At 41.5% G+C, this 20,443-nt stretch overlaps 1 protein-coding gene across 1 annotated transcript in view; it reads right to left on the reverse strand.

The window, feature by feature from the left end:
• Positions 1-406: 406 nt before the first annotated feature.
• LOC117356043 (serpin B10-like) overlaps positions 407-20,443 on the reverse strand; it is a 71,509-nt gene continuing 51,472 nt past the window's right edge. Inside the window, exons 7-9 of the mRNA XM_033935298.1 lie at positions 10,157-10,299; positions 4,330-4,497; positions 407-1,044 (exon numbers count right to left, since the gene is read on the reverse strand). Of these exons, the coding sequence (XP_033791189.1) occupies positions 640-1,044; positions 4,330-4,497; positions 10,157-10,299 (716 nt within the window). The 3' untranslated portion in view covers positions 407-639. The remainder of the gene's footprint in view (positions 1,045-4,329; positions 4,498-10,156; positions 10,300-20,443) is intronic.

Genomic DNA, 20,443 nt, shown 5'->3' on the forward strand with positions numbered 1-20,443 from the left:
CCCCTCCCCCACCCTCTTCTCCTCCCCCCTGCTCCTTCCCCCCCCCCTCCCGTGCACTCGCCCCTTCCCGTGTACCTTTTAAATTTTCCAGGTGCGAGCAACCTCACTAACTTGCTGCTCACATCTATGTCGGTTATCCCTCTGACGTCACTGCCTAGGCGCGGGGCTTGGAAGTGACGTCAGAGAGAGGTGACCACAGATGCGGGCGGCAAGTTCGTAATGCTGTTCATGCAGGGAAAATTAAAAAGGTATGAGGGAAAGGAAGGGGCGCGCACACGCATGGTGGGGGGAGGGGCAGGAAGGAGCGGGGCGGAGAGGAGGACAGGTGCTGGTGCCTTTACCAAGACTAACCCCCTCTTTTACTAAGGTGCGCTATGCTTTTTAGCACATGCTATATATTAGCACACGCTAAACACTAATGGGTGCATGTTATCCTATGGACGCATTAGCGGTTAGCGCATAGGTTGATTTAGCACGTGCTAAACATTCCTAAAATGGTTAGCGCACCTTAGTAAAAGAGGGCCTATGTCTTGGGCGGAATACCCTCACCCTTTTTACTATGCCACTGGATACTATATAAGACTCAGGCAGTGTGCAGGTAGCACAGGTGCTTGTGTGGATAAGGAAATGCTGCTTGCTCTATGGACGGCAGCATCTGCCATTGAAGAGAATGGTATTGGTTTTCTTCTTTATGATGAAAAAGAGGAAAGGGTGATCTGCCTGAAACTTTACAGTGATCTCTCTACTTCGCCTCATCACGGTAGCACCCGTTGCGGCTGCAGCCTCTGTTCCCTCCTCATTAATTTCCACAAAGGCCTTGTGAAACACTTTGGACAAGTACAGATCGTTTCCTGTAGACATTCCTGACAGATTGGCCTTATCCTGACTGAAGACGTCGCTCATTCCCATGAGACTCAGAGTTTCCCTAAGGTCGTTTGCCTCTTCGAGCTTGAACTTGGGCAGATAGACTTCCACAGTAACCTTTTCCATCACATTTGGACTGGTGCACTCCAATAATTTTTCTAGCGTCAATTCACTTTCCAACTACAGAGGCAATAAATAAATAAAATCCATCATATGTATACAAAACCTGAATTATTTATATTGCAGAGTTTATGCAGTGAAGTAGGATTATTTTGCAACCATTATATATATTCTCAGACAGACCAGGTTTAACCATAGGGCAATTTGCTAAATAGGGTAAGAACTACAGCTCTCGTTGGCAAACTAGCAGTTAAACAAAATAGAGAGGTATTTTTTCCTATTAGACACTCATCCTAAGCAAATCATCCTAAACTGTATGCAGTACTGTATGCCCTTACATGTTTGAAGAGTGGGTCACTTTAAACACCCTACATAACTCCATTACAAGTGACAATATGTTAGGTGTGTTCAAAGATTCACAGACTCGGCTATTACAGTGCCTTTATACACCAACTATGTAAAAACACAAAAGTGGGCAAAATACTATAAACACCCATATCAAGAGATGTGCACAGGAAATCATTTTTGGTTTGTTAACATTTTTAGCCTTTTTCCCAGTTGTCAGATGTATTTTTATTTTACATATTTGTGTTACTTTTTTTTTTTTTTTAGCATGCATTAGAACTTTTTAATATGTACAAGTCAACTTACCCTTGTTAATTTGTAGTTTTAAAGCAAGTTAAATTGATTTTCCATACACTACATTTTTTAAGGCATGCCCCTTGGGATCCAGGTATGTGTATAGTTTGGCACCCTGACATAGTAGCTCTGACAAAATGGCCCCAACAGAATAACTGTGTAATAAAATAGCCCTGTAACTAAAAAAGCCCTTAACAAAATGGCCTCTGTAACACAATAGCCTTTCTTCTCCAGCATCTCTCTTCTGTGCTCCTGTTCAGCATCTGCTTTCTTAGTGACCCTATCCATTTCTTTTCCAGCCTTTCCCTTTCTCTATTCTTACTCCATGCACAGTATCTCCTGTCTGTGCTCTGTCCCTCCCCTTCACTTACCTTCCTCCCATACCCTAGGTCCAGCATTTCTCCTTCACTATCCTCTGCCCCCCTTCTCATAGTCTGGCATAGCTCCCTCTCTCCATCTGTGAGTTCAGCATCTCTCTTGCATCCCCCACCCCTCAACCCTGTCTCCCTCTTCCATTGGGCCTGATTCTATAAACTGCATCGCTTGATTGCTAGGCACCATTTATAGAATCACGCATAGCGGCTCCTCAGTAAACTTTGGTGTTGCTAGGTGTCCTGGACATAGGCACTGCTCCATTAGGCCCGCCTAATTCAGTGGCGCCTATGTCAGACACCTAATGACACCTAACTCAACCACGCCTATTCTCCACCCATAATCATGCCTACTGTTTAAGATAGGCATTGTTAGGCATCCTTAGGCATGGGAGGGCGCCTCCACTTCGGCTTTGCTAGGTGTCCTAAGAGTTTGGCGCCAAACTCTTAAATTGTTGCATGGTTTTGGGGTTTTTTTGATTGGCTGAAAATCGATGTGGTCAATTACTACACCAATTAAAAAATAAAAAGCACAGATCCTGAGCTTAGGTGTGCTAGGCGGCTGCAATTAGGGTATCTATTGGCGCCTAATGTAGGTACGGTTTATAGAATATGGCCCTTAGACCCAATTTCCACACCAAACTTTGGGCATGAGGATTTATACATTACATTACATTAGTGATTTATATTCCGCTTGTACCTTGCGGTTCTAAGCGGATTACATTAAAAGATGGCTGGTCATTTCCAGGCGATGACAATACAATACTTTACATTACTTTACAAACTTTGCATACCTTACTTTACATAACTTTTCATACATTACTTTACATAGCTTTACGTAGATTTACTTTGCATTACTTTACATTACCTTACAGTACTTACATAACTTTACATTATTTTACATAGCATAACTTTACATTACAGAAAGCTAGATTCAGTTTATAAGTAGAGGTATTGGACGTTTTGAGATATTTAGTGGTTACAATGTTTCCGGGTATGTATTGAAGAATCGTCATAGAGACTTGATTAGATGTTGCCTGAAAGAGAGGAATTGCAAGGAAAGTGCGGTAGGGATAGGAAATGAGGAGAGATTAGGTTGTTGGGATGTTTTTTTTTGAATAGTATGGTTTTGATATCTTTTCGGAACGCTTTATAGTCAGTAGTTGTGATCAGCAGCTTGGAGATGGTGGGGTCAAGTTTCGCCGCCTGTGTAGCAAGTAGGTTGTCATATAGTTTTTTGCGTCTAGTGCCTTTGAGTGGGGGGTAGGTGAACGGGATCTGGGTTCTCCTTATTCTGGGTGAAAGGTTTCGGTGTAGGCGGTTGTTTAGGTAGATAGGTACAGTTCCGTTTAGTACTTTTAATAGTAGACAGTATTGTTTGAATTGGGTTCTTGCTCGTATCGGTAGCCAGTGAGAGTCTAGATAGGCATTGGTGATGTGATCATATTTTCCTAGCGAATAGATGAGTCTGAGAGCTGTGTTCTGTACTGTCTGTAGTTGTTTAATACTAATTAAAACGTAGTGTAAATCCTGGCACATAAGTTAGACATGGTTCCCTGGTGTTCTACAATGCTGAGCACAATATACCATGACTAGTCTACTCCCATGGCCACATCCCTTTTTCAGTTGCATGCTATACGATTTGTGTGTAGATCTTTATAGAGCAGCGTGTAGCATGCTGAACACGAAAATCCAAAATGTTGCCAATTAGCACCAGCAATTGATTATTAGCACCCCAATTACTGGTGCTAATTGGCCGTTAGCCAATTTAGTTGTGTGTTTATCTCAGGATCATACAAAAAAACAAAAACTGCTCCACTCTGTTAGCTAAGAGTAATCGCCTAATAAGCAATGTTATAAAAAGTGTAGAAACATAAACGTGGCGTCTCTCAAAAGCCAACGTTTCACGGATCACTACCACTTCTTCAGGGCTTTCTGGCACCCCACTTCTTCACACAATATGTGTTGTTTGCTTACGTGATTTCTTCCGCTTCAACACTTTTTATAACATTGCTTATTAGGCGATTTGTGTCCCAAGCTGAAATTTAGCCTAGCGGCAAGTGTAAAGTCTTTACGGAAGTTTTTTGTAGCCAATGATGTGGGTGGAGGAGGCTTGAGCACGTTTGCCTGCCTAAACAAACCTAAGGCTTTTTCTTTCTTAGCTAACAGAGTGGAGCAGTTTTTGTTTTTTATATGATCTACATTTATCCACTTCACTAACGTTGATTTAGTAGTACTTATCTCAGGATCATACATAATTATGTGTGTGAAAATTTGTGTGCCGTTTATAGAAAAATAACCTTTAATTCTATTCTGATTCCAAAAGATCGCTTACCTTTTCCAGACCAGTGGAATTATCATGGATCTCATTAGGGAGCATTATGAATAAGCTGAGGCCATTATTATCATATGGCATCTCAAGAATCATGGTTTCTAGAGAATCATCATGGTAGATGTTGTATTTGTCTTTCTTGTACATCATTTGCACTGGTTTGCTTGTTGTCTATATAAATATGATGAAAACAGAGAGAAATTATTGTACAACAGAATGAAATATTTTTTTTCACTCAGAGAACAGTTAAACTCTGGAATGTGTTGACAGAAGATGTGGTAAGAGTGGTTAATATAGCTGGTTTAAAAAAAAAAAAAGGTTTGGACAAGTTCCTAGAGGAAAAGTCCATAGTCTGCTCTTGAGACAGACATGGGGGAAGCCACTGCTTGCCCTGGATTGGTGGCATGGAATGCTGCTACTATTTGGGTTTTTGCCAGGTACTTGTGACTTGAATTGGTTTCCATGAAGACGGGATACTGGGCTAGATAGACCCAGTAAGGCTATTCGTATGTTCTTACGTGTTAATTGTCTTACCATAGTTAACAGTAAGTGATCTGAATGCTCAAATGAAACTAGTTTCCTATTTTTTTCAGGGTCAGCACAGCAGATAAAGTGATACATTTATACAGGAGAATGGCTTCAATAACTATGGATGAAGTGAAATTCCAGGCACCATAAAATTATCTTCTTACCACCATTACATAGAATAGAGGTAAGATTATAGGGATAGAGGTAATTTATAAAATTTAGTCAGAGACCACTGTTCAGGCAGTGGGCCTGATGGGCCGCCACGGGAGTGGACCGCTGGGCGAGATGGACCTCTGGTCTGCCTCAGCGGAGGCAACTTCTTATGTTCTTATATACAATTCTTTAAAAACTTTTAGAACTTTAAGAATTGTTCTGAAATTGAGATGGGACAAAGTAACAATAGCCAATGACATTTTGAAAACACCCTCACAGTTATGTTCAAGCTAAAGTCATCTTAAATGTCTGTCTTTAGGAGTTAAGATGTATATAAGAAGCCATTTTAGAAGTCTTGTGCAGGGTTTACATATGTAAATGGCATGCATATGGAAATACTGTCTTTTAAATGCTATGTATACATGCAAATATTGTGGGATAAGAACATAAGAATATCAGAATAGCCATACTGGGTCAGACCAATGGTCCATCTGGTCCAGTATCTGGTTTCCACAATGACCAATCCAAGTCACAAGTACCTGACAGAAAACTGAATGTGCAAGAGTCAATTTTGACATGTGTAAGTATTGGCAGTTGTTTTTAAATCTACACATATGACAGTATCTAATTAAGGAGCCAAGCTTCTAAATCAAATATTTATGGTCATTTAAATTACCAGAGGGTTAACCACAAGTCCCCTTCCCCCCATCACTCCTCTGAAGCTCTACTTCAAACCTCCTTCCTACCTTAAAAATTTGTATTTAATAATATTTAGATATAATATTAGAGTAAAAGACTAATAAACTAAGGGTGCATAAACCTGTCCCTATATTTTATTAAAATCAATTAATAAATATATGTTGTTAACTTAATTTACTTTCCCCCGATGAAGGTTAACTAATAGCTGAAACGCTCTAAAACAGTTTGAGCGTCGGGTAGCTCATAAACCCACCAATGCTGGTCCTGGCTAGGAAGCCACTAAGATAAGTGTTGCTGTTCTTCTTTAATACAAAAATATAAAAATACATTTGATGGACTGAATGATAGAACATCATAAAGTAAATTAAGTTAATAACATATATTTATTAATTGATTTAAATAAAAGATAGGGACAGGTTTATGCACCCTTAGTTTATTAGTCTTTTACTCTAACTAAATATTATTAAATACAAATTTTTAAGGTAGGAAGGAGGTTTGAAGTAAATGATTACATTACATTACATGCATTCAGGATGAAGACTTGAAATAACATCCAAGTTATAAGAGGTCTCTTTACTGAGAACCATACATCCTTTATGATACTTCAACCTCTTAATTTACACAGCAGGTCAATACACTGATAGTATGGTTGGTTTGTATATTACACAAAAAAATGGTCTTAGTGATAATTAAGTATTCACAAGAAGTAGTCAGACATTGATGTGTAGTAAATGAATCTATTAAATTAGATGTTGTATAAATTATCCGTATTAACCCCCTGTTTTTTCTTGATGATTATTGTTGTGGGTTGGATAACTTGAATAATGATCCGATTGTTTAACAGAAAACTGAATAGTAGCAGCATTCTATGCTATTGATCCGAGGGCAAGCAGTAGCTTCCCCCCATGTCTGTCTCAATAGCAGACTAAGGACTTTTCTTCCAGGAACCTGTCCAAACCTTTTTAAAACCCATCTATGTTAACCATTGTTACCACATCCTCTGGCAATGAGTTGCAGAGAAAAAGCATTTCTTCCTATTGGTTTTAAAAGTACGTTTCCCTATAACTTCATTGAATGTCCCTTGGTCTTTGTAATTTTTTATAGAGTGAAAACATGACTCACTTGTACAGCTTCAATGAGCATGTGCTCTGGGCATGGTTTTCAGCAGTCCAAAAATTATACATGTATTTGCAATCTTGCATGGAAATACACATCTATTAAAAAAAAAAATCTCCATCAGTTTTGTCAGCTCTTCTGAGACGTATATGTGTCAGACAATTGCTTGTTTTGGAATAGAGCTTCAGAGGAGTGATGGGGGGAAGGGAACTTGTGGTTAACCCTCTGGTTATTTAAATGGCCATAAATATTTGATTTAGAAGCTTGGCTCCTTAATTAGATACTGTCATATGTGTAAACAACTGCTGCTTACACATAGAACTGCCAGTACTTACACATGTCAAAATTGGCATTTGCACATAGAAGCTGCTGAGTGATTTACTATATTTCCTGTGGACATAAACTTTTAGAACTTTCACAAAAGAATCCACATTCAGTGAGCTTGTTGTAAAATAGCCAGGAAATTGTGAATGTCTTGATTTGAACATCCCATTTCCAACCTAGACAAATGCAAAAGTGGGCTTCACAAGTCCTCAAAGGGCCAGAAATAGTGTCTGCACTTTTGGATGGCAGATGACTAACAAGCATGAGATGTAGTCAGCTGGATCCAAAGAGCTTTAGGAAGCAGATAGGAGAGAGAGACAGAGGCAGTACCAGAGAAGAGGGAAAGAAGAGACAAAAAAATAAGCAGGATGATAAAGTGGCACTTAAGCTGAGGTGCTCCAATGCTGTGCCCTTATCATCAATTCTGTAACAATATTATGGCACAAAAATTATAAAATACCAGCATAAGTCAGCATTGATGCACGCATGTTTAGGTGTACAGTGCTCCCCCGCGAATTCGTGGTCCATGGTCCCGGTCATTCATGGTATTTTCTGACTGCGAAGGGGAGGCAGAAAAGGGCAGCTGGAGAGGCAGGAGAGGTCAGCCGGAGCGCCGGCGAGTGAAGGAAATCACTCGCGGTATGCTCCGACCGCCTCTTCCTGTACTGAAGTCGGGCCTCACCAATCAGGAGCTGCATGTCAAAACAGCTCCTGATTGGTGAGGCCAAACTTTAGTACAGGAAGAGGCGGTCGGAGCATACCGTGAGTGATTTCCTTCACACGCCGGCGCTCCGGCTGCCCTCTCTTGTCTCCCCTGCCTAAAAACCATATTTGTGGTTTTTCGACATTCGCGGGGTTTCCTGGAACGGAACCCCTGCGAATATCGGGGGAGTACTGTACATTTTGGGCCTGATTCTATAAATGGTGCCTAATTGCGCCTAACATTTAGGTGCTGGTTGGCATGGCTGACAATCAAACACTAGGTGCCACTTATAGAATCATGTTTAGTGGTGCCTAGGCATGCTTAGGCATGGCTGGACATTCTAGCAGCGCAGGATTAACCAATAGGTCAAGTAGGCACGTGCCTAGGGCCCGAAATGGTCAGGGGGGCCCAATGAAGGAAGGCATCAACATTGTTTTTTCCAAATGGCGATGGGCCCCTCCAGCATTGATCGGCAATGCATGCCCCCCCCCCGATTGGCAACATGGGCCCCACCCCAATCGGCAATGCAGCCCCCTCCCATCGAAGGAAAGTAAGACAAGCAAGCAACGCGGGTAAGAAAGGCAACAGGAACTGTAATTGTGCAAGCGGTGCTGCTTGCCCAAAGCTTCCATTTGACACAGCTTCCTGTTTCCACCTGAGTGCATGGTGGGGTGGGGCGGGGCAGGGGGCCCAGTGTACTTGTGTGCCTAGGGGCCCTCGACAAATTAACCCTGCCCTGCATTCTAGAGGTAGATGCTGGTACATTAGGCCAAGTTTTACTTGGCTTAATTTACCAGCGCCTAATTTGGACTCCTAGCGCCACACCTATTCTCCGCCCCTATCCATGCCTACTTTTCAGGTAGGCATCGTCAGGTGCCAGAGGGTGCCTCGACTTAGGCGTCACTAGGTGCTGAAAGGATATCCGTGCACAACTCAAATTATCAATTAAAAATCAGTTTATAATATCATTTAACCAATTTAAAAAAATTAGGTTTCCCATGGATTTAAGTTAGGCATCCGCGACTAAGGTACCTAGCAGCACCTAACTTATACGCCGTTTTTTGAATCAGGCCCTTTATGCCATGCCAATGGCAAGTGTAACCTGGAGAACTTAAATGAGCCAAGTAACATGTGTAATATGTGGAGGGGCATTTTCAATATGACATCTAAATCCAAATTTAGACATTTTGGGAAAAATGGCCATATATCCAGTAAAGAAAATAACCATTTTGAAACCAGAAAAAGCGTCTATCTTCCCCTCCCCTCCAAATGGCCATTTTTGAACCATTAAAAAAACATGTCCAAAGAAAAAATGCACAAAATTCATCCATTGGGACGTAGGAGGAATCACCAGTCTTAGCAGAATGTCCACATAGACATCCCAGAAGAGCAATAAGGCAGCCTAGGGGGCAATGCAGTGAACTTCACACAAAAGGTCCCAGGTACACATCTCACCATAATCTTCTTACATTGTATGGTGAGCCCTCCAAAATGTGACCCAAACCTACTGTACCCAACTATATACCACCCCAATAGCCCTTATGCCTGCAGGTGTCACCTATATGTGGGTTTTGAAAGGCTCACACTCTTCACCGCAAATGTACTAGTTAGGGTGGGATGCAGGCCTGGTTCTCCTTCTCTGCAGTCCACTGCACTGACCACCAGACTACTCCACAGATCTGCTTGCTACTCTAATAGTTTGACCATCTTTTTTGGCACTTATTCGTTATTGAAACAGGTCTAGTCTCAGTCGTCCGAGATTTGCCCTGAACTTTTTCTGCACTGTTCTTTTATTTGCAGAAAAACATCCAAACCATAAATCTAATCCCTCCCACAACACCTCCCCCAACATGCCCCCTTAAGGTTTAGACTTAGGGCAAATAAACAGCAAAGAAAACCATCCAAGGATAGGGGTCTTGAAAATGGCAATTTGGTCATGTTAGCAAACCAAACATCCAAATGCTCATTTATGCCACTTTTGAGACTTTATATCTTTTGAAAAATTAGCCCCATAGTAGTCTATAAACTGCACACATAACTGGGAGACACACCAGTTAAGTGCTATGGCACTTAGGCACTACCTTATGGAGCAGAGCTTAGGTGCCTAGCTGTCAATCAGTGGCACTGTTGATGTGGCTAAGTGCCATATATCTCTTGGCACCAGTTTATAAGATTTCCCATAAAATGTTTTTTTTTCTGTTTTTTTGTAGGGGAGGGAGGGAAGAGCTATAGAGATTTTTGCTATATTCTTCAAGCAGATATTTCTGTAAGTTATCTGATGTGAAACACTAAATTGTAGTTACTTACCTTGCTCAGTCTGAAGATTCTTTCTTTTGTAAGTGATTTTTGAAATTTATTTTCCCATTTTCCTTTGAAGTAGACAGCATTGGCTAGAACCAGTGTAGTAAGTGAGTTAACAGAGCCTTCAGGCAAGAGATCCTTGATTTTATCTATAGAAAACATAAAAATGCATAATTCGTGTTGTATTTTATGATTAGAGGTCTTAGAAGTCACGTGCCATTTCCATTCAGTAAAGGATAAAGGGTTGTGGATATGACATATTACCTTTCTGTGATGCAGCCAAAGTGGTTTACATATGTTATATGTAGGTAACTTTCTCTATCCCTAGCAGACTCACAGTCTAAGTTATGATACTAGGGGCAATGGAAGGCTTATTGACTTGCCCCGGATTACAAGATGTCTGGTGAGAATCAAACTCAGTACCCCAAGTTCTTAGCCCCCTAATATGCAATAACATACTATATCACTCTGCCTACTCATAATTTAAGTGGCTGTCAAAATTACAGTATAATTGCATGCACCATTTTGTTCAACATTTAAACACAGAGCTGTGCAGAAATAGTATCAGTTTAATATTCTGTCCCAGCTTCATATTATTCACATGGACTCTTCAGCTTCCTACTGAAGGACAGACCAATTCTTAAACTACATAAAGTATTGCTGAACACAAATGGAAACACCTTAGGGGCCCTTTTACTAAAGTGCATTAGGTAGTCAATAGGTGAATTAGTGCTCAAGTATGGTAACTGGTTTTGCATTATTTTAATGATTAGCATGCACTAATTCCCAAGTTAAGGGGATATTAAGTTAGGAAGCGGTAACTAGATAGGACAGAGCAAAGATAAGGGTGGAGAATATCTTGCAGTTAGCACATACTATGCACTGACAATTGTGCAGTGAGCATAGTTGCCTTAGCACATTCTAAATAGGATGTATTAAGTGCATCTATGCTAATTGAAATCAGACTGCTATGTGCTAATAGACGTTTTAACATTGAACCTGCAAAGAACATGCTTACCACCCCCCCCAATAGTGCCAGTGTTACAGTACCTGTATAATTTAATGCATGCTAGTAAAGCAACCCCATTGATATTACTGGAGGCAGTGGCGTAGCGAGGGTGAAAGGTGACCAGAGTGGTAACACCACTCTCCCGCTTTCTTCTCTGCCCCTCTACTTCCACATGCTCCTTCTCTGCTCCCTCCTGCTGAACTCACACCACTTCCCTTCCTCTGTACCTCTGTAATATTCCTGGCGCGAGAAGCAACCCCCAAGCTATTATCATGCTAGTGTCAGCTTCTCCTCTGAAGTCGCTTCCTAGGTGCAGGTCAGAGGAAGAGCCAGGAATGTTACAGAGGTACAGGGGATGGGAAGCTACATGCAGGTGTGGCAGGGGTGGGGGGGAAGGAGTAGGGAGGGCTAAGAGGAAGATAGGTACATGTTCCCTCACCAGGATGGCACATGGGGTGGACTCCCCCCCCTGTCCCCCTTACTACACCACTGACTGGAACATAAGAACATAAGACTTGCCGCTGCTGGGTCAGACCAGCGGCCCATTGTGCCAGCAGTCTGCTCCCGCCGCGGCCCATAGGTCAAAGACCAGTGCCCTAACTGAGACTAGCCTTACCTGCATACGTTCTGGTTCAGCAGGAACTTGTCTAACTTTGTCTTGAATCCCTGGAGGGTGTTTTCCCCTATAACAGCCTCCGGAAGAGCGTTCTAGATTTCTACCACTCTCTGGGTGAAGAAGAACTTCCTTACGTTTGTACGGAATCTATCCCCTTTTAACTTTAGAGAGTGCCCTCTCGTTCTCTCTTCCTTGGAGAGGGTAAACAACCTGTCTTTATCTACTAAGTCTATTCCCTTCATTATCTTTCGATAATGTTATGTTTCGATCATGTCCCCTCTCAGTCTCCTCTTTTCAAGGGAGAAAAGGCCCAGCTTCTCTAATCTCTCAATGTATGGCAACTCCTCCAGTCCCTTAACCATTTTAGTCGCTCTTCTCTGGACCCTCTCGAGTAGTACCGTGTCCTTCTTCATGTACGGCAACCTTCTTCATGTAGTGCTGGACACAGTATTCCAGGTGGGGGCGTACAGTGGCATGATATCTTTCTCCACTCTGTTTGTGATCCCCTTCTTAATCATTCCTAGCATTCTGTTCGCCCTTTTCGCCGCTGCCACGCATTGCACAGATGGCTTCATTGACTTGTCGACCAATACTCCCAAGTTTCTTTCCTGGGGGGTCTCTCTGAGTACTGCACCACACATCTTGTATTCGTGAATAAGATTTTTGTTACCGACATGCATCACCTTACACTTATCCACATTAAACTTCATTTGCCATGTTGCGACCCATTTCTCGAACATGTTTGTCATGTTGCCGGTCTTCACAATCCTTCTGTGTCTTCACTACTCTGAATAACTTCATATCGTCTGCAAATTTAATAACCTCGCTCGTCGTACCAATTTCCAGGTCATTTATAAATATGTTGAAGAGCAAGGGTCCAAGCACCGAACCCTGCGGCACTCCACTTGTACCAGTTAAAGCTTGAGAATTATGAACCCAAGTGTTGACTGGAGGAGTCTGTGGCCTGATGACGTTGGTGGAGCTGTAACCCTGAATGCCGTTGAAAAGAAGAGAAGTTTGTATGATACCGGCAGAGTTGGTTAAGTAATAGCAAGTGTTCTGGCGCCAGAGCTAAGTTATATCTTTTTTATCTACCTTTCATCTGTTTTTTGCCTTTAGAACAATGGGCTTTTTTGAAAATTTAATAAAAAGTTAAAAATTAAAAATTATACTATTTTTACTGTGCACAGTAGTGGGTTTTGTAGCTCTCTAGATCCCTACATTCCGTTTGGTGTGAGTTTTTTGCCAATGACAAAAACAACACTTAAAAAATCATCAATAATTGCTACGTGTTAAAGTATTTCTTGAGGCTTTTTCTCCACGTTTTTGGATTGAATGGGGGATCTGAGAAATTGAGTCCACTACTGGCGAGTGACATTTTCATATTTTGTTGTTTTTCTACCACTACGATTTACTGTTTGAGAGACATTTCATCTAAGTGTATAAGAATATAAGAACATAAGCAGTGCCTCTGCTGGGTCAGACCAGAGGTCCATCATGCCTAGCAGTCCGCTCACGCGGCAGCCCATCAGGTCCAGGACCTGTATAGTGATCCTCTATCTATACCCCTCTATTCCCTTTTCCTTCAGGAGATCATATAATCCCTTCTTGAACCCCATTACCGTACTCTGCCCTATTACACCCTCTGGAAGCGCATTCCAGGTGTCCACCACCCTTTGGGTGAAGAAGAACTTCCTAGCATTGGTTCTGAATCTGTCCCCTCTTAATCTTTCCGAATGCCCTCTCATTCTTGTAGTTTTCGAAAATTTGAAGAATCTGTCCCTCTCCACTTTCTCTATGCCCTTCATGATCTTGTAAGTCTCTATCAGGTCCCCTCTAAGTATTTGCTTTTCTAGGGAAAAGAGCCCCAGTTTCTCTAATCTTTCAGCATATGAAAGGTTTTCCATACCCTTTATCAATCATGTAAATTGCTATATCAACTTATGAAAAAAAATAAAAATTGCCATTTTTGCTGCCTTTCACAGTTGACATAATAGCAGCCTGAGTATAAAGCAGTTCAATTTTCATCCTATGAATGTTGACAAGAGAAAGGAAGATGGACTGTAGAATTACATGGGTTAGTATATTTAAAGGGACTTATATAACAGCAGCCACTAAATGTAGAAATCTCCTATCCTTGAATTTTTGGCCAAACTGTGGTTCTTATTTTGGAAGTGCTATTCGAGTTTTAGATGAGCATAAACCAGTATTTATACGATTATATACAAAAAAGTCTAAATCCCAATTTTACAAAACAGAAATACACATCTAAAATTCAAAAATGTGCATCTGGCAAGCGGAGTGATCTGGGCATATTTTGATTGGGATTAGAGGGGTCCACAAAATACATGTGTATTCCCCATTTCAAAAAAGAAAAGTATATCTATGTCCCATAAGACTGATGTCAGGATTTACACCTGCTATCCATAACGTGACCATACATTCCGTTTTTAATTGCCTTATCCCGTTGTTCCGAAGCACACCTGAAATGTCCTGTTTTCGGAGCCCAAGATTTCTTCCTGCGTCTCCCTGCTTTTCCCATGCAGCAACAGGTCAGGTGCTGCAGCGACTACACTGCACAAGTGCCGGGCACAAGCCTTCCCCCCCAACATCAGTGATTGGCTGGCCTAGAACTTCCTCTTCGATGTCAGAATTGACGTTGGGGGGGGAAGGCTTGTAGGCCTGGTGCTTGTGCAGTGCAGTTGCTGCACATGCCTTGGTGCTGTGTCGGGGAAGCAGGGTACGTCGGTGGCAGGGGAAGCAGGGTGCGTCGGGGAAGCAGGGTGGCTTAGCTTGGTGGGGGGAGGGTGCGTCGGGGGCAGGGGAAGCAGGGTGCATTGTGGAAGCACGGTAGCTTGGTATGGCTTGGGGGGCAGGGGAAGCAGGCTGCGTCGAGGAAGCAGGGGGGCTTGGGGGGGGCAGGGAGAGAGAAAGAAATAGGGCAGGGAAAAAGAAAGAAAGGGGGCAGGGAGAGAGAAAGAAAGAAATGAAAGAAATGATGCACACTTAGAAGGAAGTACAACCAGAGACTCAAGAAATCACCATACAACAAAGGTAGAAACAATGATTTTATTTTAAATTTAGTGATCAAAATGTGTCAGTTTTGAGAAGTTATATCTTCTGTCTATATTTTGCACTATATTTAATGGGGTCCGGGATCTAGGGAAGGGTCTGTGTGTGTGTGTGTGTGTGTAGGATCCAGGGGTCCTGTCCCGTTTTGAGGAAAGAAATAAATGGTCATGTTAGCTATCCAGAATGTCTAGATTTCAGAAGGGTCCTGATTTTGCACAGTGCACCACTGCAAGGATTAGGGGAGATTATCTACTTACTGGGGGATGCAGTAAAATCAGCGATTGTCTCTAAACAGGCAATCATTGTGCGTGGCTTCGGGGGTGTCCAGCAGGAGGAATTGGGCATCCCTCCTGCTGTAATCTTTGTGGGGGGTAAGGAACTCACCCCTCCTATGCCTAAAAGGTCTTGGTTTGAGCGTTTGGGACTTGGGCAAATTTTTGGTCGGGAATATGTTTTAAAGATAGATGTAGTAGCGGTCTGGGCAATTAAATGCCTGAACATACAGGTAGGCCATTCTCGAAAGAAACCACATTTTGAATATTTTTGTTCGAGAATGGACATTTCCCTGCTGCTGACTTTGGGTGTCTAGCACCTTAGGCCAAAAAGGGACTTAGACATTTTTTTTTTATTATGCTCTTCCACGGAAACAAGACAGAAAGTAGATTGGCTCATTTGAGCTTTGGGGCTGGAGAAGGATTTTAGGTGTGACGTGGACTTCCAGAAGAACTAACAAATCAATTCTAGAAGAGATCAAACCAGCTATGTCACTCGAAGCCCAAATGATGAAGCTATGACTGTCGTATTTTGGTCACACCATCAATAGAGATGTCTCTTTTCTTAAACTATGAAGATGTAACTTTGCCACCCTATCCTTCACATTTCGTGTATGTCTCATAAGTGTTAGTTTTAAGTTATTTTGTTTACTTATATAAACCTGTTTTATGAAGCTGTAAATCACTTAGTAGCTTGAATAAGCGATTCATCAAATATAAATAAAAACTTGAACTTGAAACTTGAGAAGGACATCATGTTTGGGAAGATCGAAGGAGCAAGGCGAAGAGGGTGATCTGCAATCAGATGGCTGGACACACTGAAAACAACCATGGGGATGATGCTGGCAGACCTTTCTGGACTAGCACAAAACTGATATCTTTTCATTAAGTCGCTTGGACTCCAGAATGAGTCGATGGCACCTAACAGAGAGTCAGTGGTCTATATATATTCATTGCCATTGACTATCCAGAGAGTGATAGTGAATATACATGTTTTAGTAAACACCATGTCCAGCTTTGTGAAAAACAACAACAAAAAAATACCCCAACCCCCAAAACCCACCGACAACTGCATTTGAACCCATAGTGTTTCTACTCTTAAATCATGTAAATATATCTCATGCAATCATCCGACACTAGCATACATTCTGTGCATTGCTAAAAAGAACATATTGTGAAACAGAAGTATTTTTATTTGCTCCACACTCTTTCCTTCAGCATTTTATTTATTTATCTAATTTTCTATCCTGTCCTCCCAAAAATCTTCTTTTTTTAAAATTTCCTACAGTGGTCACCGATACTACCTTGGGAGTAGGGTGGCTAAGTGTATATGACCATGCTGCTGTTTTTGCTCTCTTTGTTCTTTTTATAGTCTAATAAAAGATGTATATTCAGACACCAATCAGTACAGTAATAGTTTCAGTAAATCTTCAATTACGAATTGCACTTTTATTATGTCATTACTTATGGCCTATTCTGGTTTACTGCCAGAGTACCAGAAATTGGTGCAGAGCTAGACTTTTACAGGAAAATAATTCTTATATTTTCTCATTCAAAACCTGGTACTTAGAGGTTTGTTTACCAATGCATAGTATTTACTTTGATTAAATAGAAATAATGTGCTAACTCATAGGCAGCAGAATGCTTTTTTGTATGGAGGGGCCCCAAAAGCTCACCCCAGACCTGCCCAAGCTCTGCCCCAGACCCACTCAAGCTCCACCCCTGACCATGCCCCATAATAATAATAATAGTACTAATTGTAATACCATTTTTCCATTCATTTTTCATATATATACATAAACCCTTAATTTTTTTTTGTCCAGAGTTCATTCAGTACACCACTGGTGAGAAGGCATTCACAGAAATTACCCCAAATCACTAGAGAGCTAAAGACTCATGCAAACCAGCTCAATAGCAATTTGAATGTAGCAGATCTATTCACTGAAAGCAATAATTTGGCAAATGAAGTGAATGAGTTGTAGCTAAGCTGTTTTGTACACACTTTACTCCTGACAGAATTCTGTGCAACTGCACAATGCAGAATTACACACGTAGGATTCCCTTTTCCTGCACAGAATCTTGACTGTATCAGCATCTTTGGGTTGCGGTATCAGCAGCAATTCCCACACGCTGTCTGACACTAACCCGAAAGTGTCACGGCAGAGTGGAGGCTTCCGGGTTAGTGGCAGGCAGCATGTTAGAGTCACTCTCGATACGGAGACCCAAAGAAGCAAGCCTAAGATTACACTGGAGGAGAGGAAGGAAAGTTATTAGAATAGGTGGAGGGAAGAGGGAGAGGAAGGAAAGATGCTGGCACAGGGGGAGGGGAGAGAGACATGCATAGTGAGGGGAAAGGATGAAATTGCACATAATGGAGAGGAGGAAGGGAGAGATGGTGCATGGAGAGGGATAGAGAGATTTGACATAGGGCACAAGGAAAGGAGAGAGAGGTGTTAGATATGGGAGTGGATAAGAGGGAGAGATACACAGAAGAAGAAGGGGGAGAAGGAGGGATATGTTGGATCCAGAAGCAGAATGGAGTGATGGAGAGATACCTGGAATGGGAATGAGGAAAGAGAGTAGGAGAAATTCTGAATCATGGGGGAGAGCACAGAAGGGAAGAGATGTCAGGTTACAAGGGTGGGGAGTGAAGGAAGAGAGAGCAGATGCTGGGCTATAAGGGTGGAGGAAGGAAGATGCTGAGAATGGTAGATACCTGAGGGTGGCAAGGAAACGAATGAGTGGATAGTTATAACAGAGGATAGAAATATGAGAATGGAAGTAAATTGAAGATGAAAGGGAATGGAGGGCTGAAGAAGGAAAGAGATGGGGAATGGGAGAAAAGATGGAAATTTAATAGATAGTTGAAAAGTAAAAATGAGGAGAAGGGTTGCAAGAAAGAGGCAGAAAAAAGCTAAAAAGGAATGATCAATATGTCTGAAGCAGGTGTAGTGAGGGAATAGACAGGAGAGAGTAGAAAAGTCAAATGGATAACAACCACTTGAAGGAGAATTAGCAGATGATAGGAAAGCAGAAAAAAGAAACTGGAACCAACAAGATGGAAAAAAAAATACCCAGACAACATTTTATTTTAAATGTTTTAAATGGAATATGGATAGCAATTAGCAAAAATATTGTTTAAATTTTGACAAAAAAACTTGCAGAATTTGCTAATTTTGTGCACAGAAATCTGACATTTTTTGTACAGAATTTTGAATGTTTTTGCACAGAATTTCACCAGGAGTAACACTTTATTTAAAAATAGATGTTACAAACTTCAAATCGTATGAAAATATTCCACAAAGTGCCCGCTGATTTCTGCAAGTACTCTCACAAGTTAATGCACTTTCTTCAATGCCTTTTCCTCTCCCTCCAGATGTTATAAAAACATCTCATGTACAGGATGACTTAAGACCTATATTGCAATCCTGTCCAGGCAGCTCAATTCAGCAGCAGACTTGCTCACTCTGCTTATTCTTTACTGGGTGATAGCTCTCAGCATAGGCAACTCCTCTCCACTCCGACTGCTGCTGCCCCTGGCAGCTGTATCCCAGCTACTGCCTTCCTGACAGCCTTCTCTTGCCAAATAACTAATTAGCCCCACCTGTACCCTCTAACCAGGATCACATTCCTCTGTGATCAGTACTTTCTCCTAGTTGGCTTTAGGGTATGTTTAGCTGGAACTGGAGCTCCCAGAATCCTCTCTCTTAAAGTGTCATTACTTCTGAGTTTCTGTTTAATGCTCTCTATTTCACCTAAAGTCCAAGAAAAAGTTTCTGCTTGTTTGGCTGACATTGTTGCCTGGTTGTCCTGCCGTCATCTGGAACTAAGTATATCCAAGACTGAGCTGCTACTCTTTCCTCCTAAACCCTCTGCTCCTCCTCCTCCTTACTCCATCTCTGTAAATAATTCTGTCATTGTTCCAGTCTCCTCTGCTTGCAACCTTGGAGTGGTCTTCGATTCTGACCTCTTTTCTACGTATATCCAGCAAGCTGCTAAGACCTGTCGCTTCTATCTCTTCAATATCACCAAAATTCGCCCCTTCCTCTCTGAGCACACTACCTGGACCCTTGTTCAAGCTCTCGTAACCTCACGCTTAGATTACTGCAATCTACTCCTAACTGGTATTCCTCAGTGTCGCCTCTCCCCCTTGCAAAAAGCTTTAATTTCCTGTAGCTTTTGAAAAAAAATCCCAAAACAAATATTATGCAAGTATAACTGTGAAAAAGTACGGTTGCCTTATGCTTAAATTTAACCCTTAGGAACAAAACCATCACGGTATATTTTTGCACTGTTTTGCTTGCAGAACTCTCTCCCAAAAATATTGTTTCCTCAACAGATGATATATTTATTTTTTAAAAAACAGAGCAGGTAAGAGGCAGGATGAAAGTGGAGAAATTAACTGAATTTCTGCCAGAGAAAGGAACTGCAAAGTACGGTATCTTGAATCTACCTGATTACAGGATTCGAGACAGCATATTTGATCAGTTAAAAATCTAAAACAAATCTGATATATTTTTTTTTTTTTTTAGAGGGATAACAGGAAGTTTATTTTGGAAAAGAATGACAGAAAGTTAGGTTCAAGATAGGTAAGCATTTTTGCAGGGGATTGAGTAATCTACAAGGGGATCCTAAGGTTGTGAGCTGAGATAGAAAGTGGTTGAGTAATGCACATGACAAGATGATCTTAAATAAGTTCACTCAAAGGAAAGTTAACATGGAATTGAACAGGAATTTGTATGGATGTCATTTATATTTAATATTTTCATAAGCAATATCTCCAAGCTGCCACTAGAGAAGATGAAATTAAGATCTTGTACACAAAGGGCCGGATTCTGTATAGGACGCTTGGTCTCAGAAGCCACCTAAGCGGCTTTTGAGAATTGCACATGGGCGTCCTATATAGAATTGCGTTGCCTAAGCCCACCTAACACCACAATTCTCTAACCGGCATCCATTTCACAGGCGCTAGTCAGAGAATCGGGTTGCCACTGAGATGAATGTAGCAAAGGAATCTCCCTGCCGCGATCAGTTCCAAACAGGGGCAGAAAGATCAAATCTGACGTAACTGCTAGAAGCCCTTACCCACTACTTAGGAAATATGCAAATGAAATGAGTCTTACAGTGTCAGTACACTGCAGAGCCCTGAAGAAATGATTTTTTAAATCATGAAACGTTGGCCTTCGTCGGCACTTCTGAGAGGAAGTTTTTATGGTGCCTGCATCACACAGTCAAACCTGTATGCTACTAAGCAAAGATAAGTGGTGCTTGCACGTTTCAAATTATTTATTAATTATGCTACCGTTTAAGCCACTTCAACAGGG

Source organism: Geotrypetes seraphini, chromosome 2, assembly GCF_902459505.1.
Source record: "Geotrypetes seraphini chromosome 2, aGeoSer1.1, whole genome shotgun sequence".
NCBI classification, from domain to species: Eukaryota; Metazoa; Chordata; class Amphibia; order Gymnophiona; family Dermophiidae; genus Geotrypetes; species Geotrypetes seraphini.